The following is a 25,783-nucleotide window of genomic DNA, read 5'->3' as shown; positions in this document are numbered from 1 at the left end:
ATGCCCTGTGGAAGAGAGGCAACCTGAACATTCTGTGTATCAGAGACTGAAACAGGTAATGCCTGTTCCAAAAATACAGAGGGTACCACTTTAGTCTCTTGCTTCAAAGTGTGGAAGGCAACAGACAGAAACTGTAACCACAAATTTACTTGTCCCAGTCTCACAGATACTTTCTCCACACAGGAACATTTCTAGGTGGGAGATAAATTTAGAATAAAGCAAAACAAGCAGCGTGCTCTATTCTGAGAGTGTGGGGGTGAGCATGGAACAGTGTCTGTATTGCCAGATGATTTCCAATCCCACTAGGTGGGAATTCTTCCTTACCACTTCCCCTTTCCTAGTCAGAGGGTGCCATGCCCAGGACTGCCACACAGATGATGGGGTATCCCCCCTCAGACTACAGGGAATCAGATTTCAAAAGGAACCCAAAGGAAATACAGAATACTTCTTTGTTTAAGCACACATTTCAGAAAAAAACCCTCCTAATCCCTAAGATGTCAGTAACAATGAAGTCTGTTGTCCTGATGCAACAGAGAAATGTCAATTCCCTTGGAATGTAGCCATCCATCCACTTTCCTTCACTTCCTTACTACTGTTCTAAACACAACTCACCCTCCTGCAGCAAGCCTCAGATTCTGCATCTCTGAAGCCTTGGAGGATTAATATACTGCAAAAGCACTTTATAGCTACAAAAGAAACTTAAGCCTCTACAGGTTTAAAGAACACTACTTATTTTAAGCTTTTCTTATGTAGAAACATGTACACAAAGAAGTCCTTACATTTCCATTCCCAGCCTTCTTCAGCAAATTCAGGGGGCTTTAAATAAAAGTTCAGATGGTGACCATGGCCCCTAAATCTTAGTTATCTAGTTTGATTTTTTTTTTTACTACTGTACTTACACACAAGCTACCTAAATAGCAAGTCTGCTTTCTAAGAACTAATCCACAGGGTCTTTTTCAGGCAGGCATGAGTTCACTTCATGCCAACCTCCAAGGAACTGGGCAAGCACTGCTAAAAGGAGGCTGAATGCCAGCCAAGACAACAGCTGTGAACTAGCTTTTGGTCAGCTAAGATCATGGGCACAGACAATGTGCATCTGCTTTTACATTAACCTAAAGTTCTTGTCATGATACAGCCCTGTCACTATTTGCATTCTCCTTAAAAAAAAATTTAAAAAACTGCACACCAACAACCCCCAAAACCCCAAACCAAACCCAACATCAAAAAAAAGAAAAGGGAAAGAAAACCTCAACCTCAAAAAAGTCAGTATGTGGAGACTAAAATATTTTGCATTGATTCATTTAGTAGCTAAATAGTAAAACCCATCAAGTATTTAGCCACTAAACAAAGAAAAATAAAAATACTTTAGTGAAAAATTTTGTTCTGCTATGCACCAACTTCACATAAATTCATCACAAGTACTGTTCATTCATTGTTTACTAGAGTTCTCTCACTGCTTCTACAGCTGCACAGAGTGATGGCCTAAAGCTCTGAGGAGTTCTGCTGTATGTTATTACTATATTTGCTCCACTTCTCCCTCAAACTTTACCCCATGGTATGAAATATGAGTTATTTTTCTGAATTCCTGAAGAGTCTCCTCACAATCCCATCCATGGATCTCTAACTTCAACAAAATACCCAGGATCTGCTAAGCAGCTGGTGAATGCTATGGGGAGGGTTTTGTTGTTCTTGTTTTGGTTATTTTGGGGTTTGTTGTTTTTTCAATGTGGTTTTAGTTGGCTTGGGTTTTGTGGTTGTTTTTTTTAGCTTTCCTTTAGCTGTGTATCCAGAGTATAATTGGACTCACATCAATGTCCATATTGCTTTACAGTACAACTAAAAAGCAGTTTAATGTGAATTACTGAATCATAGAGTATTAATATTAGCTCTTTTGAGGATTACATACACTACAATATTATACAGAAAGGTGATGGGGAAAACTGTCATCTCCCTGATTCACTATTAAAATTCTTCCTGGGCTTTTCAATTGCTCAATCCAAGTTACAATAAATACATGCAAACTGGAAGGAATTTTCACAAATAAAAACAAGAAAAGAGAATTACAATTAGCAGTTGAGTTGCTGAAACACTAAACAAGAGGCTAATGCTAATAAAATTAAATGAAAATTATAGTGCTGATCTGCAGACTTTTAAATTATTTGTTTTTAGAAGCATGTACTGATGTTGAGACCAGCTTGTTGAAGCCCATGATAGGCAAAGTCTATCTCTTAAGAGGCAGGTCTGGTATGAAAAGTGCTTTCACTTAAGTAGCAACATGTGCACACATGCAATATATAGAGCCCATGAAGCCTGAAGGAAAAATCCAGAGGAAAATAAAGCAAGAACTAAACCCTAAACCCTGTTCCTTTCAGACAAGGACACACAAAGACAAAAATCACCCTTCAATCCCAGCATCTCTGATCTGGTTCCCAGAATACCAACACTGAAGTCCATTGAACACCAGCATCAATTAGTTGTACAGAGATTAAAACCATGCCCAAACCACTGATGATTGTATTAAGGGCTCACTTTATGAACGAGCAGAAGCATCGTGCAATAAGTCCTTGGGTGGCAGCAGAAAATGAGAAAACAATGTGAAGAAAGGGGAGGAAAAAAGAAAAAAATAAATATTAGTTATTGCTCCAGAGATGCAATATCGTCCCATTACAGTAAGTCACCATCTCTTTTTCCCCTGAAGGAGTGAGTGAATATAAAACTAGCATTGCCACATGTGGGATTCCAAGAACAATTCAAAAGAATTCCTGGCTCCTTTATAAGATTTTGAACCTGATCTCATTTGGACAACATCTTCTAAAGAAATTAAAGAGGTGACCAATTTAATAACAGTAACTGATAATCACAGGAGGTTGCAGCAGCAAAACATAGGTTTCACCTTGTGGCAAAATTTCTGTTCATCTAACCAAATAATTGTGCAGTACAAACACCAGGACCTGCTCTGCAAATGTAGAAATGAGGAGAAGGGCAAACTGAGCATGAGGCACAAAGTCCAGATTCACTAAACTGGAGATTTAGTGAAAGGTACTAGAGGTGGTCACTGACCTGCTCCGTGGATGGGCAGGGTCAGGCCACATCTTTCAAAGGTGGAGTTACACTTCTAGCTGAATTTCAATTTAGCAAATAAGCTTCCACACTTAAGGTTTTAATACATCCACCTTCTATGCAACAAAAACCCCAGCCAGCAGAAAACAACTAAAAGGCAAAATATCCATGGCTAAAGAATAGCATGAATGATTATTACTTGTCTGAGCATCATGAAAGCCACAAATAACTGAACTTGGTTTGAACTCTGGAAATATCTCTGAAAGAAAAAGTTCTAAAATACAATAATATTCAGTTTCTTTTTACTGTTCATCAAAAGTCACCACATTTTTTATGTGAATATCTTTTTTTCACTGAAAAACTGAGTATGCAAAACTGCTTTTAAAACAGAAATGTAAAGTTCAAAAAGAAGACACAACAGGTAGAGCACTGCATCTTCCTAATACTCAAAACTTGGAACATACACATTTAAGCATCTGTTGTTAGTCTACATTCATTTGCATACATCTGGCTCAACAAATTAAAGCTCATTGTCTTGTATGCATCTTAAAGTTAAAAAAAAGAAATAGAAAAAGAAAACATATCATGCCTGAATCTTCCCTATTAACTCCACAATATCACTGTTATCCCAGAATGTTGAAGGACAAACATGCAACAACTGTTGTCTTTTGACACAAATCATGTGTTCACTTGCAATGTTTGAGAGCCACAAAAAGGATTTTAGGTCAGGGCTTCCAAGCAGTACCCAAAAGGGCAGAGTTGGTAGCTGTGTAAGTGCTGTTACCCACAGGAGTTAAATACTCACCAGAACATACCATATTCAATTACCCTTCCTTTTAGCAAACATGCCAAGACAAATCATGGATACAGATACAATACCCTCTGACACAAAAGGCAGAACACATGGAAAGCCATTCCATGAATGCAAGTAAGGGCAGCTGGAAAACAGGGTTTGTAGCTGGTGGTTTTTTGGTTTTTTTTTAACTTATCAAGAAGATAAGTTTCTGTTTGCTCACCTGAGAGCATTTTGTCAGTCCTTACAGACTGATATCACCTATAGTACATTTGCTGTCAGTATGGACAGCATGGATAATACAGATTTCCTTTAGTTTGCAATGTAATACAGCTTTAATGAAAGATGTTCCTGTCTGTAACCAAAACAATTAGCACTTGAAACAGTGTTTGACCAAGACATCTGTGTGTCTCTTTTTACAAATCACCACACTCAGATCACAGCTCTCTGCATTAGAAATCTGCAAACTTTAAGTACTGGAGGTCAAACACTGACCCCACTAAAAGGTTCCCACAACGAAGAGGCCAGGACTGAAAATTTTGGCAGCCCCCACTTTCCTGGGGCAGCCCCTTTGCAGCCCCACTCACCCTGGGGCTCTGAGATCTTCTAACTCAAACCCCAAACCCAGACACCAAATCACTGCTTCCAAAATTTATTTTATAAGAAGTAAGGCAAATTGTGTGTTACACTTCAGTCTGCCAGTTAAATACCCAACATGCAGCTTGCACACTTGTTTGGCAGCTTCCAAAAGCACTCACTTGCTCAGTTTGATCTCCACTGATCAGTCCTCAGGGGTGTCAAGGAGAGGGCTGCATACTAACCTGGTACCCCTGGAAGAAACTGAGTATCTCCTTCATTCCTGTGTTATATGGCAAGCCCTGCATCCGGACTAAGGCTCCAGGCTGGGGCAGGAGTGGAGTGTGGGTGGCAGTGGCAGCAGCTGCCACAGCTCCTGGAGGAGCTGCAATGTACCCCACCGTGGTAGGAGATACTGGAGGACTGAAAGAGAGAGAGGGAGCAAAATTATTACAAAAACTGGTTCTGCTGCTAAGAACAGACAAAGATGAAACTGAAAATTTAGATTTGAAAAATAATCCAAGCACCACAGAAAAACAAACAGTCCTGATTAGATTGTTTTGTGGACTTTTAAAATTTCTCTTCAGCCTCCCAATCTATTTTTAGAGAAAGGAGGGAAGGGGAAATAGTTAACATTTGTAGTTAAAGATGTAAGGAGTGACATTTATTTCACAGGGGAGTAGAAAAAAGTAGCTACAGATGACTTGTTTCAAGATCATTAATAAAAGCACAAAGAAATAAAGGGAAGGGGTGTGTCATAGTGTGAAAATGAGGAAAACGCCCAAATCTGGCATTTCTGAGCCACAAAACAGTGAGTAGTTAGCATCTCCATCTCTATCTCCATATCTAGCAAATGACCAGATACTCAAAGTGTCACAAGCCTAGGAGCTATAGAGAACAAGCTATTTCCCCACAGCCCGTGTACCAGACTTCAGTGACTCATGCTGATACCATCTGTGGGAAGGGAAAAGGTGGATATCTGCTTTGCTTTCACATGTAAAAATGCTCTTTGGTTTCACTGATACACAAAATCAAAACTAGTACACACCTATGATGAGTCTTTCAGCACAGAAAACAGTACTGTAAGTAAAAGAACAAACTAAGAGGTGAGGGTACAGGTGTATATTGACACAGCTTCTCTTTTGGCCTAGAAATAGAACTGCCTTGATGACATTGCCCCAGTGCCAAAAAAACCCCTGCGAAATAATAGGCCAACATTATCATGAGATTCAAGCAGAACCTACAGAGGATATGAACCTCCCTACAAGGTCACAGAGAAACAGTTAAAATGGTTTCTGCCTCTGTTGCTGAACACTAAATTCCCAGGATTACCTACACCAGAACAATAAATGTAAGAGCTGTTCACAGGCATCCACAGAGTCACCTGCTGCACTGGGATGAGAGGTCAAGAGAAGCAGTGAAATCTCGGGGTTACCTGGGATAGTAAGCTGTGTAGTTCATGTAAAGCTGAGCAGCCTGGGCTGGGTAGTAGGTAACAGTTGGAGGAGCAGCTGCAGAGGCCTGGGGCGTCCTGGTGGTTGGCAAGAGGGCTTGTGGCTGGTAAAGGGCTGCTGCCTCTGCAGGGATCACAGCTGCTGTTTGGAAAGCAGCATAAGCTGGTGGAGAAAGACCTAAAACCAAACCAGGTCACAGCAACAAAAAGCAATCAGAATGGAGAACTCTCGGATGAGTAACTCCTCTCCTACAGCAATGTCATTAAAACCATCTGGGCATGATTCATGAACACTTGAGCAAAGACTGCTCTTTAGCCTCTCCCCTGGAGACCTCTGCTACATCTCCCCTAATAACAACCAGGGCTTTTGGAAGGAGTCATTCCTAAAAGTTCTCAACTCCTAGAACTGAGCAGCCTTGTCTACATGTGAGTGGAAAGTAGGGAACTTCAGAGATATTGAAAGAAAGCATAAAGCCATGTGCATAGAGAAAGCAGGCGTGCACACCAACACACCCTCGTGTTTTCTAACAGAAGTTGTACTCTGTGGGACAAAAGCACCATAATAGTAGCTACACATGGGCATCCATAAGTGCTGACCATGAGACACCATGTATAAGCTTCCTACTATTTCAAAAAGTATTTTTAGGACATAGCAAATGGAAGGGAGAATACCCCACTAGATCACTAGTCTGATGCATTTTGATGAATAAATACCTAATTTGTACAGGAAAAATAAACTTGGCTTGGTGTGCAGTCAAATTTGGTTTATATACTATATTTGGCAGCTTTTTACTATTTTGTCAATACACATCAGTATTTGTTTTGTGATTTGATAATGAAACTAATTAGAACAGTAAAATTCCATTATAGTTCCTCAGTAAGGTTTACTGTAATCTTAAAAAAAAAATAAAATCCATCCAACTTCACCACTCTATGGTTGGTTAGTATACCATCCCAGTGGGTGTTTTCCCTCAAAAATAAGCCCAAAGAGTACCTTCTCAATGCTCTGAGGCAAGATAGCAAGAGCACTCATTGGCAGCTGGAATATAGAACTTCTCCCCATTTTAAAAATCCCTCTCATTCCAAGTAGGTTTCACTCCAGGCAAGTCTACTGCAGAGCTCAGAAGAACAGTACACCCATAAAAAGCAAAGTGTGCAATAATTTCACTGGCAAGGCCTTGCTGCCCTCTACTCACCACCGAAAATACAATAACAATGCCTCTGATCAGTCCCATTATTGCCCAAAGGGAACAATTCCAATCTTAGCATGTCCACAGATGGATGATTATTGATCATGGCAAAACCCGAGTCAAAAGGTGAAAGGCCACAAAGCTTCAGCACCTACCACATGTCAGCCTTTAGCAGCAGAGAGCAGAAGAATTGGAGACTTACATGGTAACTTACATGGCGGTGGGGACAAGCCACTACGATTTAAAGTGCCACCCATTAAAACAAAGTTCATCTCCTCTCCAGAACACTGGAATACTTCCACATAACGGTCCTTCATCATTTTTTTGTGACATTTTTGAGCCACCATAAAGGCTTTGTCAGCAGATTTCATTTGGATAAAAGCATCACCTGACGGTCGTCCCTAGGGGAGGCAGGGAAATAATTGTAGGTCAGTCTGTTATTAAATCACCCAGATCACAAGAGATGCAGAAAGGACTAAGATCAAACATCTACTGAAAGCCTGTATCATTATTCCTTCTCTGCCATGAGTGACTCACAACTCAACAATTCTATTTAGGAGCAGAAAAATCAAGACTCATGCAACAAGTGCCCAGTTAACACAATGCTCCTTCAGTCCTCTGCAGAAAGAAACAATCATGGAAACAGTAGCACAGAAAAAAAATTTGGAGGTCTCTCATCCAAAAGGTGTTCAAAGCAGGTCTAACTTTCAGTTTACATCAGGCCATTCATGGCCTTCTCCACTTGCAATCTGAGCATCTCCAGGGATAGAGATTCCATATCACCTCTGGGAACCTGTTCAGGTGCTTAGCTAATTTCTCATTGTGATTTTATTTTTTCTCTTTTTACCCAACTGGATTTTTTTTTTTAAATGCAGTTTATTCACACTGTCTCTTATTCTTCTGCTGTGAATTTCTAGGAAGAACCTAGCTTTGCCTTCCTTATAACTACTTTTGAGGTAAGAGTACAACAGCACAAAGTTCAAGATCCTTTAGTAAAGTCCATAGCTATGTCAGAAATTGATTTCCAGGCCTGATTTTCTGCAGTTTGACAAATATACCAGTCTGTATAAAATATAAAAAACTTCCTTAACCAAAAAAATACACAAAAAAACCCCCTCTAAACAAATATAGTAGATCTCTCATTTGTTTTCTTTAATACCACAGTATTTCTGTCATTCAGAACTTGTTCTTAACACAAGAGGGAAAATATATCTCTATGATCACATCATTAAAATATACCCAAACAACTATTTCAATTATCAACTTTCTTTAAAGCCCGAGCAACTGCTAATCAAGTTAGAAAAACTTCATTTTGACACAAAGATCACTCAAACTACACAGCAGGATCCCTGAAGCTGACAGAGCAGCTATGCCATCTAAAGGAGACATTTCTATCATGTGTCTCCAGCCTCTGGCTGAAAGCATCCTCCAGGATAAGGTTATTCAAAGAACAAGCTTCACCTTCCCTAGGCTGATGCATATATACATACAGAGAGAGAAAAGCAAGGGTGTATGTAAAAGAGGAAGAGAAATGAGGCAAGGAAGCAAAGACAAAGAGAATGTTGTATTTTCCCAAGGTTGGAGAAGACAAAAGCCAAGATCGGGTAAGCTGTTCTGACTTTTAACCTGTTCAGTCACTGCAAAGTCACTCCTCCCAGGCAAAAAGCTGTTACCTGCTGATTAAGGACCATGTGAACTCCATGGGGCTTGATATCCCCTGTGGCATCTCCCATAAATTCCAAGATGTCATCAATGCCAGCAGTGTAAGGAAGACCTCTGAGCCGGACGCAGTCCCGGATGCTGCCCGTGGCAATGGTGTAGGGTGGGGGGATGACTGGGATGATGGGAGTTGGAAGGGTTGGAATCAGAGGTGTTGACATGTATCGATTAAGTACCTGTTGGCAAAAAACCCACAATCATCTGTCTGAGCACAGAGCAGTTCTCAATCCTATTTCCAACATCATAGAAAAAAACAAACCCTTCTTAAACCAAATTATTGCAGTTAGTTTCCTGTTGGGCATTTGAAAATTTCAAACTCAGAAAAGAGGAGTCTAACAAATTCAATTTGGTAGACCACAATAACAAACTTTTCTCATGTCAATATAAAAAAAGTTAATAGCCAAATATTTATAGCATCTCAAAAAGGAACATCTGAAATCACATCTGTGCTAATAAAGTATTGCCAGTATTGCCACATACTGTTCTTAGTTAAATCAGGGTAAATTAAAAACAGCCATTTTAAAAGAACTGAGACCTGAAATAGCTAGTAAGTAAAAGCACTAATTCTAATTTTTTCTAAAATCTGATTGGCTAAGTGAGGGTGCTTATTTATTTAACCCCTGTGCTCATCTCCAAGTACAGAGTTTCTGAGGAAAAAAATAAAAATTAAAGATAAGAATATGACTTGACTTTGATCTCAACATTTTCTCTTGACTCATTTCCAAATGACAAAGGGAACATATGACACATGTTGGGGCTTACTGCTGAAAAACATTTTTAGTGATGATTATCACAAATAAATACATTCTACTGAAAGAGGTACCAAAAAACAGGTTACAAAGCTTTAATTTTGTTAAAAGTGATTTGGCTTTGGGAGTTTGTTTCAAGAATCTCCTTGTAACACATTTCAGGCCAGAAATCTCTCTCAGTTGTGTAGAGAATACTGCAATTACTTTGTATTAACACTAAGCAGATGAGAGCTGGCTTTACTTCTTGTAATTACTCAAACAAGTAGCCTGTAATTCCCCAAGAAATAATCCCTTGCCCAAGCAGCAAAGAAGTTCAGGTGTCAGCCTGGACAGCAGTCATAGAGGAAGAAGTAATGACATATTGGTAGAATATAAGTTATAGCCAGGTCTCCCTAAAAAAAGTGGAAGCAGAGACTTGGTGGCTGTGACAGAGTGATTTTGTTCCTTAGAGGATTTTGTTTCACTCTCTCTCAGGAGGGAAGTTGTGTTCCCAATCTTCACAGCACACAGATCCTCAGCTGTTGTAATATCTGTATCACAGTACTAGCAATGGTCTGCAAGAGTGGATATTCTTGGATATTCTTTCCCTTGCCCAATCCCTTCTTCAGGAAGGCTTCACTTGTCTTACAGGTTGCACAAAAACTGTGTTACATTTTTATAGAGTGTGGTTATGCAAAGACAAGACCAAATCTAACAGTGGCTCCCTCTGGAGCCACCAGTCTGAAATGTTCTGTGTCAGGAAGAAAAATACAATATGTGATGTTTTTCATAGGGACAAGCTGCTGGTGACAAAATAAAATGGTTTTACCAGTTTAAGAAAGTAATGATAGGAATTGATGAAGGATAGAAAAAAAAAAGGAAATATATTATCTCAAGAAAAAAGAAATTCACTTCCTTTCACCAAAAAATCAGATATATCCTCTTAATTCTTAGCTTCCAAGAAATCTCATTTCATGCATCCAGATTTGGATTTAATATTAGAAATTCTGTACATGGAGACTAGCATTTAAAGACAATACTGGAGATTTTCAAGAAGCATTACTACAATACTATCAATCTACTGTATTTTTAGAATTGTTTTTGTGATTTCAGTCAACCTTTAAGGAAAAGAAAATTATGCAATGATTTTTATTTTATGGCCTGAAGGATGGTTAAAAAAAAAACCACCCAAGCAGTGGCAGCTTAAAAAAAAAACCCCTAAATAAACACTCCCCACACCCCACCAAATAAACAAACAAAGAAAAGCCAGTGCTGCACAATTTTCCATGCCCATTAGGAAACATGTGTTGGCCTTTCTTGACATTTTTCATATAATAAACATTCATGGTTGTCTACAACATATTTGTGTGCAAGTGCTAGAAGAAATATTTCAGCTGTTCAGTTTTGAGTCTCACAACCAATAGTTACAACCTGTTGGACCTCTGCTGCTGTGCTCCTGAAGAGTTCAATGTAACGCTTTCCAAGTATTTCTTTGTGCTTTTTAAGTGCATTCTGTGCATATTCTTCACAGGAAAATAACACAAATGCATCTCCTGTGGGCCTGCCATCTGGGTACTTGACAAAGAGAAGTCCCTCTTTCCCTCCTGTGACTGGGCACTCCGGCCCCAGGAAGCCCAGGACATCTTCCTGAGTAGCAGTGAATGGAAGGCCTCTCATCCTGATAATAACTTGATTTTCCTTGGATAAGAACTGGGCCACTTCATTGGAGGTGCCTGGTAGAGACATAACAGCACATGGTCAGCCAAGAACATGTGGTCAGTGCTGGGCACTCAATTCCAGAGGATGCAGCAGCAGAGAAGCATTAAGGAAGATTACAGGAGGTGAGTAGCCAGCAACAAACCCAGACAAGACCCAAGATACTACTAACTCTCAGCAATCTATTTTGAGGGAAAACCTCTTAACCTGCAAGTGTTTCACATTTTAATGAAATTGGAACAAAGATGAGATTAGAGTGAATACAAGATACATGGATGCTTCCACTGCAAAGGCTTGTCTTCCTCCCAAGACCTGTCTGTGAACATCACAGCTCAGTTACAACCACGTGAAATCACAACTTGACAGGGTCAAATATTCTTGGAAGGCAAAACAGGAAAAGTTACTTCGTTATCCATTTGCATCCTCAGTAAAGGAAAAAAAAAATATCTAGAACAACATTCCTAAGAATTTAAGTAATCACACTGAACTCCAGCATCACTTACCTCCTGCAATTTTTAAGAATTCTTCTCCAGTTGCTTTGTAAACCTTGAAAGAAAGAACAAATAACTCACATGAAATCAGTGTTCAGCTTTAAGCCACACACATTCTTTCACAAGCAAGAGAATGTGTTTTGGCACTTTGAGCAAAATGGAAGTGTAGTTTCATTTTAAATGAGAACATAGCCTAAAATATTCAGATTTCTCTCCAAAGGTTTGTTTCAAGTCACAACTTTTTACCTCGATGTATCTGCTACCCATGTGATGCTTGTGCCTTTCCAGGGCAAGGTCTCTCTGTTCAGAACTGACAAACCGAACCAAAGCCTCCCCATTTCTTCTTCCTTGAGAATTCAGACAAAGAGCCACACCACCTCTGGAAGGTAAAGACAACAAATATAAGCTTAGTCTGAGTCTTTAATAAATAATTGTGTAAGAATGGTAAAGGAATCAGACTTTAATATGAAGATTACAGATAGAAAAAGAAATTGCTACTATCCACAATTTATTTTTTGTTGCAACACAATTATATTTTAAAATCTGCTTCATTGAGGTCATGGATCTCATGTTGTGCATCACTTCCTCAACTCCCCTAAAGATGCAAATTTGTCCTTCCTATTATCTCAGAGATGCACTTTTTAACTTCCTCATCACTCTAAATAAAAAAAATATATTTTCTCAGTGTTGGAGATCTGGAATATATATCAAGTGACAGGTATGCTAAATAAACTCACTCTCTTCATATATATGTATACACATAAATCTATACACAGGTATACACATGAGCCGTATGAAAATTTATTCCAAACAGTACTTGGAAGTTTCTGAATGTTTAAATGTTTAAAAGGTAGAGAAGGATAATAAGTTGGCACAAAATGAAAGCTTTTTTCAAGTCTTGGCCTCTGCTTTGATTAATGCAATAGGAGTTTCTCCCTTTAGATACTTGTAATAAATTAATGTATGTTGGTTTTCAATTGATAAGTCTCTTTTCTTCTTCACTCATTTCAAAACTTTTCTTGCACACCTAAGGCTGGTAAACCTGTTCAGCTGTCATGGCCACAGCGTGGGAAGGGGTCAAGTGGGGAAAGACTGAAGGACTCCAGTGGGGAGAGTGGGGGATGTGTGCTAAACAAATATTAAGGGAACTTGCTATTAAAGGCAAAGTGATAAAGCAAGGCAAATTCTCCTTATCTTACTTGGCAATGTTGAGTCCTTTGAAAAACCGAGCGATATCCTGGTCTGAAGACTGCCATGGCAAACCTCTGGCACGTATTACTGTCTCACTGTCCACAGTTTCAGATTTACTACTGCACAGAAAGAAAAAAGAGGACAAAGTTTTAATCCAGGTTTTCCAATATTTTACCAAACTTCAGATTGCAACTAATTGAGTTGTAAGTTGGGAGCATATTTTCTGTTGAGATATTCCTATCTCCATTATTCCTTTCAATAAAGAAAGATAACTTGAATAATTCCTTTATATCTACAACACTGAAGATGTACCATGTTGTCACCACATTGCAGTTCCTTAAATAAAAATACAGGAAAACTGTCTCAATATAAAGTAATAAGGAACTGAATTAATTTTATTTAAAAGAATTAGCAATCCAAGCAAGGCTAATTACTTATGCCTAAGATATTTAAGTCTGGTCAATGAAATTCGTAAAGAATTTGCAAAATTAATTTGTTCCTTTGTCCCATGCATGTAAAACCACTTTGGGAAGCACCACACAGCTCAGCTCATGCAGGGTGCACTGGCCATCAGCCTTGTTGACTTAGGGAAAGTTCACAAATATTTCTTCACCCTGGGTAAGATAAGCCAGCCTTGCTGCCATGCAAAACAGAAGCAAGAGAACAAAGAGCATTTAACTTGCAGTGGCTTTAAAGAGATGGACTGAAGTACAGCATTCAGCATGCCAGCCACAGTCTGTCTGCACTGGAGTGACTGCAGAGTACACTGTGCTGTTCTCAGGAGCCAACCTGCTTTCCATGGGGAAATATCCACAAGCTTTCCTTGCTGTACACAAGACTCATCTTTGCTTGTAAACAGTCATGACAAGGGCACTTACCAAGGACCTGTTTCATACTTGTATTTCACAGTTTCAGGCTCAGTAAACACGTGATCTGTGACAAAACAGGAAGTTTAAATATAACCAGGGTCAGAGATTACTTAAGAATGACAGCACCACTGCCAATTCTTTCAGAAAAGAAGGAATTCAGCATTAAGTATGAATAGTTAACTTACTACAACCTTCTGAGAGCATGCTGAAAATGATAGCCACCATGGTCTTCACTTGCCACACACCAAAGTCCTCCTCTGCTTCATCTGTCCCTAAGCCTAGATCTAAACAGGTGATGATAGGAAATAACAGAATTGCATAATCCTTTGTAAACAAGCCATAAGGCTTTCCTGATTATTAACACAGAACTAATAATCAAATGTACTGGCCTTAGTAGAGGCATGTGGCTATTAGACATGTTACTCTGCTCATAAACTGGTTTATATTCACTTTAACTGACAACAGTTTGAAAACTATTGAGAGTTTAAATAATTTCAGTGTTAACAGTCTGAAAAAGAAAAAGCTGAATAAGTTCCTATCACATTAAACTGAACTTTAGTCCCATTCAGATGGACCACAACAATCTTACCGATTTGAATTTAGATGTAGAGTGCTTTTTGGGTTTTGTTTTTGCTTTATTTTAAACTCAGTCAGGATCATGCAAGACAACAGTTATCTGCAAACAGTGGAAACCTGCTGAAAAGACCCACTGACAGCTCAGCCTTTCCTTTAAGATCAAGTACCAATGCAAGTGATACTTTTCTTTGGCAGATTTACTAAACATGGTTTAGAAATCAATTAGATTCAATTTTGGAAAAAAAAATTACAAGCAGAGCCACTCCCCCAACACACTTAAGTAGACATCCCGTTCACTTTATCTGTGGGTTTTTAAAACCCATGTCTAATTTTATTCTTCTAAACTCTGTTACAATCACAGAGAGAAAACTCGAGGAAGTTTCACAGATTGTGGTATATGAGCTGCAGCAAAAGGATACATTCTGCCATGGTCTTGATAGTCTGATCCTTCACGGCGGCTGAACTTGGGTAGCAAGTGTGGAATTCTTTGCGCAGATCATAAAAGGAATAGAAGCAGTCTGACAACAGGAAGTTCTACAAGGAAGGCAAAAATGTTTGTTTTGTACTCACACTATCCCTTTAAATTTCAATTAATACTTTTGAACTGAATGAGGCACTCTCAAAAATCATGTAGTTCCACGTCACCAGTTTGTTGGTGATGGAGCAGTTTGGTTCCTTTGTAACAGTTCAAATTCCATAACTCTACAGTACTGGGACTCTACATGAACAAAGTCAGATAGTCACTGGGAGTCAGACCCATGCAGAATAGGTGGAGAGGATGGCTGGAAAAAAATATTTTAAAATATCTAGGTTTTGCTGTTTAATTCCCATTTTGGACACTATTTTATCTTTTGTGGCTACACTGAAAAACAGATCTGTACCAAAGCGTGATGACAAATTTTAAACAAATAATGACACAGAGCCCCTACCTTGCACAAAGGCAAGGTTTTCCTCCTGTGCTTGACAGGGTGCTCTAAACTTTCCAGGAACTTGGAGTAGAAACTGCTGCTTCATGTGGGAGTAGCAAACAAGCTGCAGCTCTTCTTCCCACTGAATAAATGTAGATGGAGAACCTCCAGGCCACATCACCAGCTGTGTGCTTACCCTCCACAGGACACTGGTTTAACACGAGCCTAAGCAAAGCAATAGTTCTCCCTGTACCTCTGTTTCCACTCCACATACAGAATTCAAAGCACTTCTATTTCTTCTGTCTCTATCCTATTTTTCCTAATTTTCTTCTTCCTTTTTCCTCATCTGGGTAGTGTGGCTGCTTTTCAAGAGCAAGTGCCTAAAATAACTACTCAGGGCTCAGGCAGGAAGGGGATCATCTTCAATAGCCTTGGGACACTCTAGTTCCAGGGTGGAATTGTGTCACTCCCCTCCCAGTGCTGCCTCCCTGCACCAGTTCTGATCTTGTACCTTCTTGGATGTTTCTGGGTGGAGAACTTGTCGAATGAGTAACTGGCCATCACTGCAGAGTGTGTAAGAGCTCCTTCCAAGTACTTTCAAATCACTGGATACCAGCTGACTAAACTGGAAAAAAAAAAGTGAAAAATTCCATTGTACTGACTGAAAATTTCATGCACTTGCCATTACCTCAGCACTCTTTTTTTTTTGAGGAGATGAAGTAATTCAACATTTTGTAAAAGATTTTGAAAAAACGTGATGGAGAATAGACATGGGCTTCTGATAAAAGTAAGCAAATAAACTGTATGCAATTGTGGAATAAAAAACAAGAACACTCAGAATATAATAAAAAGACTAATTAGGAAGATATGGCAGAATTAGGAGTTCATATGAAAAGTGATCATATTATACTGGTAATGTAGAAAATTTGGACTAACTATAATTTAAGTTATTAAATACTTGAAAGAACGTCGAAGATAAATCACAATACTGATTTTGCAATACTCTTTCTTCACCTATAGCACTTTTGACTTTGATTATGTTCTTAATAATTTTTTTTAACTTAAAAAACCCCCTACCCATCAGGATTCATTAATGTTCCAAAAACAATATACTAAGAAAATCCAAACAAACAGTGATTAATACCTTCAAAAGTGAAATTATGATCAAGTCACATCCAAGCTAATAAAGTTTTTGGTAGAGATAAAGTGTTACTTTAGATTGCATATATGATATTATATAATACATAATAATATTAAATACTAGATTTAAAAAAATTATTTCCAGCTCAAGGATAACTAACCCCCAGCAGATTAATTCTCAAGAGGAAAGGGCTCCAGCTGTGTTATTCAACATTATTTTCCATCCTTAGATAACAGTTTCCAGCCTTTTGTTACTCTGTACCAGTGTTAAATTCCTAGCTCCTAATAAGTCAACTAGCATATTATAGTAGCTACATGTATCATATCAGTGAGCAGTAGCTTGTTAACTAACTTTCAAGGGGACAAATATAATTATTCTAAGCTTCCCTCTTGATGCTACACCCTCCCAGGAAAGCATCACTTCACAAACAAAGCAATAATTACAATCATGATGCAGTAGCCACCCACTGCTCTCAGCAACAGCTTATAACTCCAAAACAACCACCCCCAAAAGCAAATTACAAGTTGACTTGAGACTCAGACAATATCTTTGTGTGCCTTTTAAACTGTGTATGGGGAGAAAGAGAGTTGGTTTGTTTTATCATAACACATGTGACACTTTACATCATTACAGCCTCTGCTCAGGAAAGATGATGTCCTAATGACCTGATCCCACAGCTACACAGAACTCACAGGTGAACAAGTGTTGCAACACCTGCAGCCCAAAGGTAAGGCTCCACAAGGGAAAAACTGTGTATTGGACATGATTTAGAAGGAGCAGAGACATGATTACCCAGGCTTTATTTCAAAATAACTGCTCAAACCAATCCAGGCCCTTTTCTAAGCTTGGGCAGCTGAGCAGAGTTCCACTACCATTTTGAGTTCAGAATCCTGTACTAGTGGGTTCTACACACCAAAGCAGGGAACTGAGGGGCAGAGCTGGGTGAGGAGAGGCACTCAGATCAGCACCTTGTGTTAAGGTGCTGCATTTGCAGATATATTTACAGATATAGATACAATCATATCTAAAAAGTGAAGTTATTTAATAGCAGAGAACATATTTAAAATTATAAGGGTGAATATCCTCCCAAAACAAAAACCTTTATAATGCAATTCTCTGCACACTGCCACACACACAAAGAGAACAAACACGCCACACAGACAAAATAATCAACTAAACATCAACAAACCCAAAACTGCAAATTCACAAAGCCTGTTTCCTCCCAATTGCTAGCACAGGTTGTGTTCCTCCCACAAGCCGAAGTCTTGAAGAACCTGAGGCTTTAAAGCCATTTATTGTTCAAAGATGATTTAAAGTCAGAAAATTGAGATCTGAGATTTCTCAAAATACCTCAGTTGATGTGTAAACATCAGAAACAGAAGAAAATTCCAGTGGACTCCAAAGGAACCACTTTAGAAAAGTAGTTCTGTGCATGGCCACAGTTACAGACCAACAACAAATATTCTCACCACAATAACACTTGAGGAGGATTGCCTTCTTACTAAATGCTGCAACTTATTAGTTTCTTTTTTAACTAATGGCCCCAGTAAAGATCAAATATTTATAAAAAGGGATTGGAAATGGTGATAGGAATCAGCCTCCAGAGGGTGCACAGGGATTCTCACTGAAAGGAAGTAGAGTCTTACTGATGAACAGCAATAAAACACTCCCCACACCTTCAACTTTGTACCCTGTGTTACTGAAGATGCTCAAGAGCCCATACAGAGAGTGCAGTTAGGGAGATATTTTGCTCAGATACAAGAAGGGATCCAACCCACACAATCTGAAGAAAGCAGCAGATGTAAGCAGCCTCCTGCTGTACACATAAAACGTAAGAACTGTAGATCAAAAAGACTTCATCAAGTTAGAAAAAAAATTGAAATTAAAAAAATAAAAAATGTTTGTGTGAGGAAGGAAATGCTCAGGTGTAAGTCAAGTCAGTAAAAATCAAGACTGTTGCACTGGAATATTGACTTTTTCCAGATGGCTTTCCCACACAACCTACAGCTGAAAAGACAACAGATATTTTCAGAAGCTGGTACTGAGAAGATGCCAGAGTAGTAAAATATTGCATAAGGACACTGATAAGCCCAGAATTCCAAGCGTACTAAGGTTTAAAAAACTCCCAAGGATCTGCATTTGTTTTTATTTTTATTTTTACTGAGTTTAAGTATTTGCACTGCATATTTATTAAATGTCAGAGATAACATTCAACATTGCAAACTCCTTTCCAATGGGACAATCAACATGTCAAAACAATTCCCTACTTTTCTTACCAGATGCCAGCAGCTTAAAGTGCCTTAGATAAACTGCCACAAGGTTGGCATGCCTTGCTGGGAGTTTATTTAGAAACTTCTATTTTAAAAACAGCCTGTTTCAAACTTTGGGGTGCACTGCTCTGGAAGAGGACAAAAAGACTGTGGGAATAATGGTCAGGAGACATAAGCAATCCTTCATTATCCAAACCAGCTATGGCATGGGTTAACTGAGAGGAAGGAGGAGAGTGAATGGGAAGATTCACCTGGGATCAGAGCAAGGGGCAAAATAGCCCCAGAGGAACAACAGATATTTGAGATTAGCCTGAAGTAGCTTCTTTCATCCACAGGAGATGTCTCCTAATTCTGCAAAGGTTGAGTATGAAAGGCACAGCTGTGGACCAGCTCTTGCTGCTATAAATTACACGGGACCCTCAAGGCTTTCAGGCAAGAGATACACTAACACAAGTGTCAAACATGTTAAAGCAGCTGGGCAGATGTGTTTGTAAAGCCACATCAGTTAAGCAATTCAGCACTGCCCAGGAAAAGCCATCCTCAGCCTCCTTTCTTGCACCACAGATTTCAGGCAGCATTTCAAAAGACAGCCGTGAACCAGCATCCACCCAAATGTAGCAAGCTAAGGACAAGTTTAGACCAGCACTGGGTTGACATTGTCTCACATGTTGAACAACCCGTCCACAACTCTCTCATTTCATAAATCCCATCCCCATTTCCTTCATGCACTAATAAAACCATCTCAGCTATTTAGCTGCTGTCGTTCACCTTCATGCTGCCCTCCAAGCACGCCCCCACTTCAGCAGGAAAGCTGCCCCACCTGAGCACTGCCCCTGCCAGGCTCACACACCCTGTCTGCCCTGTTCATCTGCTCCTGTCACAGCAGCTCCACTGCTAATTACGTGTTTGCAGCTCACAACCACCCTCATCTCAACTGCAAGAACCAGTCTGTTGGGATCACCCTCCACCTTTATTGCTTATTCCACCAGATCAGTCTCTCCAGCAAAGCTCTGATGAGTCATTCCATAGTTAAAGGAATATGTTCAATAATTCCACACCCAGATTAAAAACTGAACAGAGAGAAGAGGAAGAATCAAACAAGCTGCTCTGTATATTTTCCTCCATGAAACCTAAAACAGTTCTTAGAGAAGGTGGTGAGAGGGAAGGACAGACTTTGAACACCAGTTTGAAAAACTGGCTAAACAGGATTTTGGTCATGTAGCTGAGAGTACAAAGAGATTGAAGAGACATGTTTTGCCAGCAGCAAAGCTGGATGAAAGCCAGCACAAGCTGCTGTGTTTTTTGTAGATGAATCCCAAGGGACTAAAATAACAGCCTCTTCGTGTTGCCTTAAATATAGCTGAACTAAGATGTGGATCTTAGAGAAACAAGAAGATTCTTCATTAAGCTTTTTCTACATTTATGATGCACAAAAAACTAAAATAAACATCAGTCTATTTGGATATTCTCATTTCCCTTACTAAAAATAGCTCTCATCCTTGAGAAAGGCCACTGCATCTGTGCTGTATCTGTGCCTGGCATGGTAATGAAATACTGGGATAATTCAGTCACAGAATGCACCCATCCTGTCAAACAGAACCATTCCTAAAACACCATGGCACTCTGGGGGATTCTCTCTTTAAATCACCTCTGAGAAATAACAAAAAATTCAGCTGCCTCTTACACACCAGATTTCCAGCAGTGAAAACCTTAGTGAGTCTTTAAAACTGTATCCTTTCCTTTAGCCATGCACAGAATTTCTCTGTTTTGCTTCTTTTGGCCCTACTGACCTGTCATAGCTAAGATAAGACAAAACAATCCACAGAGCTTCAGAATTAAAGCCATCCTTGCAGTTTAAGCTGGTTTGGAATGCCATGCTAAAGTATAACAAAAATACAGAAAAGAGCTTAGCTTGTAGTCCACACTTAAGCTAGATGGGAACTTATTTTCAAGCAGAAAGACAAGTTATATTTATCAATATTCTTTGAACAAAGGATGGTCCTCACAGTGTAGGGATCTGGTTTCAAATCAGTAGTATCAACAAGATGTCACTAAATTGCCCTGTTTAGAATTTGATGAATGCAGATAAATATATGGTCTACTTTCTGCCAGATCAGCATATCAAGAAGTGCTTATTTTTTCATCCGTGCCACCTCAGACTTAGGAGGGTGAACAGATCATATCTGGTCCAGTCAAAATTGGAGACATGAGACAGAGAGATGATACTTGATTTGTCTTAAAACCTGTTGAAAGACTTTGAACAGGCTTAGCAATCTTGATTAGTGTTTTGCAAAAAAAAAAAAAAAAAAAAAAAAAAAAACCCAAGCAAAAAAATAAAAACCCCACACTGAAACTTTTTCAGGAATTATAGCTTTTGGTCATTATTAAAAAGAAAACTTTCAGGAATAACTTAGAAGAAAAGTTATTTTGTCTCACTTAGGTCCTACATTCTGATATCTCTGTTGAACTTAAAAACCCCTCATATTACTGAAAAGAAACTATTCTAGAGAAAGTGAAAATAAGACTCCACAGATCTGTAAAGTACCCTGAGATGAAAAAAGTTTTGTCTGAGGCACACAAACATGCACTGCTTACATTTCCTTTGCACAAACCTGTGACTAAAGCCACACTGTTTATAACCATGGATGTTTTCCAGTCCAACTTGTATTTTAAAAAAATCATCATCACTTATTAGACATTACTGTAATTCACAACATTAGAACTTTAGACTCTCTTTCAGGCCTTTGGTGTGAGTCATTCTTTGCTTGTAGCATTGAGCATATAACAATGATCAGTCTACTTTCAGCTAACAGCAGCATGGGAAACAAAGGATAATCTTCAAAAAGGTTTCACTGAAGATTTTCTATTCCCAGTTCTGTTTCAACAGGCAAAAGGTGCTGCAGTTGTTGCCTCAAAGCCTGATTTTATGCTAAGTCCTCAACAATTTGTTCCAGAGAACACCCAAACCCAATTATACAGTTGCAGGTGTGGTTCCTGAAAGAAGATCTCCAGCAGCTGAACAATGAAGAGGCTGCTGAGAGAAGTTACAGATTCTTCATCACTGGAGATACTAAAGACCCAAGTGGCCATGGTCTTTGGCAGCCTGCTCAAGTGCCCCTTGCTGTCAGGTCTTGGGCTGGACAACATCTAGAGGTGCCTTCCAGCCTCAGCTGCTGTGTGACTCCCACCACTTTGGACTCTATTTTACCCACTCTGCAGCTCCACCAAAGATCAGGACACCAATGCACCACAGTGTGTAACTGAGGGGTGTTTGGGAAAGGACATGCTTCCTAGGATGGAAAGTGAAGATCTAGAGTTAAGACGCAGCCAAATCTCATTAACAGAACCTGTCTGCCACTAGAACATAAGCAAGATTGGAGCACCACTGAAAAGCAACATCCAGCAATCCTGAAACCTGACCAAAGACTTAAAGGGTCTAACACAGCATGAGAAAACTCAGGGTAACCAGCCATGGCTTTGGCATACAAAGCTTGCACACACACAACATACCATGACATGTCAGCCTGGGGAAATATTTTCACTTGGACTTTGTGCCTCAGTTCCTACACCCATGAGGGTTTCACATTTATTTACAATACTCTCCATGGGCAGTTTTCTTCTCCTACACTCTTCCAACCCTGGTGATAATGTCAGCCTTATCCATGCAATGGAGGAATTTAAAGCATGTCAATACTACTGGGAGGTGCACAGACTGCATTTCAGCACTATTTACAAGTATGATAACCCTTTATTGTGCTGGGTAACTTTTTAAACAGAGAATCCTATAGTAAGCCCTTGCCTTTGTTCATCTGTTAACTGATATTCCACATGGCTGATAATGGATACATAGTGACCTTGTACTAAAATTGCTGTATGGAAAAAAAGAAAAAAAGTGTAAGCCCCAGAGTAGCCACAAGCTACAAATAACTTCTTTTTCCCTTCTAGCTAAACAGGGGGAAAAAATACTGTATTTAGATCCCATTCAGACATAAATATGAAAAAGATACTGCCCCTTGGTTTTATTTCTGTGCAGGGCAAACATGCAGGAGATGACAGAGGCAGTCCAGGTCCATTCACAAGAAACATTTAAAAATAATATTGCCAGTTGATTTCTCCTATTAGGAGGAAGGCAATTATTTGCTCTACTGAACACTAATGCCTGAGATTATTTAGTGACTGCAGACTAGCTTGGACAAAAGCATGGAGTTCATTTCCAGTTTGCCAGAGAATCTAATTTTGCTCAATATGACTGGTCAAGTTACACATCACCTTATGCCTCTTGATGGCCTAGAAACTGCATTAAATATCAGAATGAGGAATCAGTCACAAAGGCCACCATAAATGTACTCAATATTACCTAGCAGCCAAAACCAGTTAAGAGTCCAGACCCATCTCTGGAATTTGCAAATGTAAGAACAAGTTTGCCCTACTGAGTCTCAAGGAGAGGCAGGATGTGGCACTGAGTTTCAGGCACTGGAGATTGCCTTCTCCTCAAGTACATCATGCTGCTTCCTACTCTTAGTCTGCTGTCACTTCGTGTTCTTTCCTGAGTAGAGGTCCAGACCAGGTGCTGCACACCCTGCTGCTTCTCTAGCTGTTCCAAAGCCATTTCCTCCACATCAGCTGCTTATATAGACTCCTGTTGTTGCCTCTCTCACTGAAAGAAATTAATTCTTTTCCACTCTTACCATGAGTCAAATGTAACAATAGAGTCTCAGCTATCCTAAGCATGGGGTTCTGCCATGAAATTCCAATCACAAATCTTCAAAAGAAGTAGTAGTTCAACAATATAGAATTATGCTTTTAAATGTATTTATGATATTCACTTTTATTTTTTACTTTGTTGGGAAGCTGAAGTTACAGGAAATAATACCACCTTGTCCTCCTCCTTGTTGTCACCTCACAGGTCACCACAAGTCTCTCAACAGAGAAAGGCCTACAGACACTTCTTATAATTACTGCAAGATTTTAAGGGGGAAAATGGAAGGTATTCTTCAAGTTTATTGCATCCTTCCACTCAATAAAACAGAGCAAATTCCTTTAAAATTCATTATACTTCTTTGGAATTAATAGAGGGACTGGCAACTTTGAACTTAGCTGGTGTGAGTAGCCTACAGCTAATTCCCTGAATAAAAATAAGTTTGTTTAGCATTGTTCAGCAACAGGTAGAACATGAAATACAGAAACAGAGCAACAATTGTCATGGTTTGTGTGTCCAGTGACAGTCTGTGGAGCATAGAAAACAGACCACTGTGAGTCAGGGTTGTGATAAACTGTCTTAAAGATGAAACTTCCACATTATTTCTTTCTGGGGTTCATTTTAATTGGGGCTGGGTCTTTGTACAACAAAGTAAACATTAGCTAACTAAATGCTTTAATTCTTCTTAGGAAAGAATGCAAACATCTAACCTTCTGCCATGACAAAGATCTGTCCAAGCCATGCCACTTGAGCATTTTATGACCATTTTTGATTAATTATTTCTTAGATGGAAGTTTGCAACACCAGATTATTTGCATGCTTTCCAGCTATGGTATCTACAGCATCTAATTCAGGTAATGCATTAAGCATAAAAGGCAAGACCATGGCTCAGGCAATCTGAATGTCACAGCAGTCAGGTCACAGGCTTTTATCTTCAAAAGTACAACCTGTTTTAATAAGAGAGTGTTGAAATATGCAGAGTACTCCACAAATAAGCTACTTGAAGTTAGCCTTGTGTAAGATAAAAAACCCCAGTCCAGTAACATAAGAATTTCAGAGTTTGTGGACTTACTTTACTACTACATTATGTGTCAGGAAACTGCTAAATAAAGAAACACTGAGATAAACTACATTTTCACTTTAATTTAATCTGTGTGAAAGAGGCCATAGCTACCAAATGATGCAAAAATAGGTACATCTTGCAAAATAATTTATCATTTGTTAGCACAGCTTATTCATAACTCTGACTTTAAGCAAAAAGAAAATTCTGAATTCTTCTAATAAAAAAAAAAAAATCCCTACTCTGTCAACCTTTTACCTACATTTCAAGCAGGTTTACAATGGTGCCTCACACTCCTCACAGGCTGCTATCAGCTCAACTCACAGAGCAAGTCATTACAGCCTGAAAGACAAGGTTGAACATACTTTCCAAACTCTAGGTTTTAATTAATGCCATGACTGCAACATTTCCCAAAGTCTTGATATAAGCACAAGCTCTCTCTCAGTGTTCTATACCTCCCCCACTCCCACTCACCTCTGCTTCAAGGACAAACTTTCATTAGCAATGTGATCTTTAGCACTGGCTCTATTGACTGCAATGCTTGGTACTGCTCTATTTACTCAACACTACCTCATTGTTTGTAGTGCAAGCTTAACCAGTTGTAGGAGAATAGCCAAGGCCTGCAAAATTAAAACATTTTTTTCTAATAGGTTGTTTCTCAAGTTGTTTTTGTAGTAATATGCAGGGAAAGTAAAAAGATGAGACAACACCAAAAGAATGAAGAGGCACTTATCATCCACAACCCAGTTTCCTGCATGATTTTCTCATACTCCTGCCTCTCCATTAAACTTACACTGTAAGAATATCATAAGCATGGACTTTCAGAATAGCAGCCTTGAGATCTATGAAGTATCTTTGCTTACATAGGAATCCAAGTGATTCTTGATCAAACCCTTACGAATATCAGCAAAAGAAAGTAAAACTTTCTTAAATTGACACTGCTTTGTTTTGTAAATGGGGGAGAGTTCCCTTTCTTGTACAAATATGTTTTCACAAACACATAAAGGACAAGTGGAATTAGATCCCTAAATCAGTTTGCCTTCAATCTTTCAAGATTTCAAGTCACAGATTAGGTAAGCACAATAATTGGTTATAACTCATAAGGAAAAATGAGAGTAAGAAATTATTAGAGATATGATTTTAGCAGTTCACAACTGAATAAGATCAAAATTTACACTTGGCCTCCCAAGGGGCTCAGACCTGCCCAACACACAAGGAGGACATTAATGGTTACACTATTAGGATGTTGTTTCCTCTTGCAGAACTACATCCTGTCTTTCAGGTAAGTTACTGCTTCCAAAGCAAGTTCCTTGTGACTGAAAAGACTTGACATGAGTTTGTCT

The 25,783-nt window shown here is 39.1% G+C and overlaps 1 protein-coding gene across 5 annotated transcripts in view; it reads right to left on the bottom strand.

The window, feature by feature from the left end:
- ESRP2 (epithelial splicing regulatory protein 2) overlaps positions 1-25,783 on the bottom strand; it is a 42,331-nt gene that overhangs the window by 6,872 nt on the left and 9,676 nt on the right. For 2 of the 5 annotated variants that reach the window (XM_056500576.1, XM_056500579.1), the window contains exons 4-15: positions 15,782-15,895; positions 14,782-14,896; positions 13,972-14,070; positions 13,796-13,850; positions 12,926-13,036; positions 11,973-12,105; positions 11,739-11,781; positions 10,951-11,252; positions 8,746-8,967; positions 7,275-7,473; positions 5,865-6,060; positions 4,675-4,852 (exon numbers count right to left, since the gene is read on the bottom strand). In XM_056500576.1, the coding sequence (XP_056356551.1) occupies positions 4,675-4,852; positions 5,865-6,060; positions 7,275-7,473; positions 8,746-8,967; positions 10,951-11,252; positions 11,739-11,781; positions 11,973-12,105; positions 12,926-13,036; positions 13,796-13,850; positions 13,972-14,070; positions 14,782-14,896; positions 15,782-15,895 (1,767 nt within the window). The remainder of the gene's footprint in view (positions 1-4,674; positions 4,853-5,864; positions 6,061-7,274; positions 7,474-8,745; positions 8,968-10,950; positions 11,253-11,738; positions 11,782-11,972; positions 12,106-12,925; positions 13,037-13,795; positions 13,851-13,971; positions 14,071-14,781; positions 14,897-15,781; positions 15,896-25,783) is intronic. The other 3 variants (XM_056500578.1, XM_056500580.1, XM_056500577.1) reach the window with 2 other exon arrangements.

Source organism: Oenanthe melanoleuca, chromosome 11 (assembly GCF_029582105.1).
Source record: "Oenanthe melanoleuca isolate GR-GAL-2019-014 chromosome 11, OMel1.0, whole genome shotgun sequence".
In the NCBI taxonomy this organism is placed as follows: domain Eukaryota; kingdom Metazoa; phylum Chordata; class Aves; order Passeriformes; family Muscicapidae; genus Oenanthe; species Oenanthe melanoleuca.
This window is presented reverse-complemented; position numbering and strand designations above follow the sequence as displayed.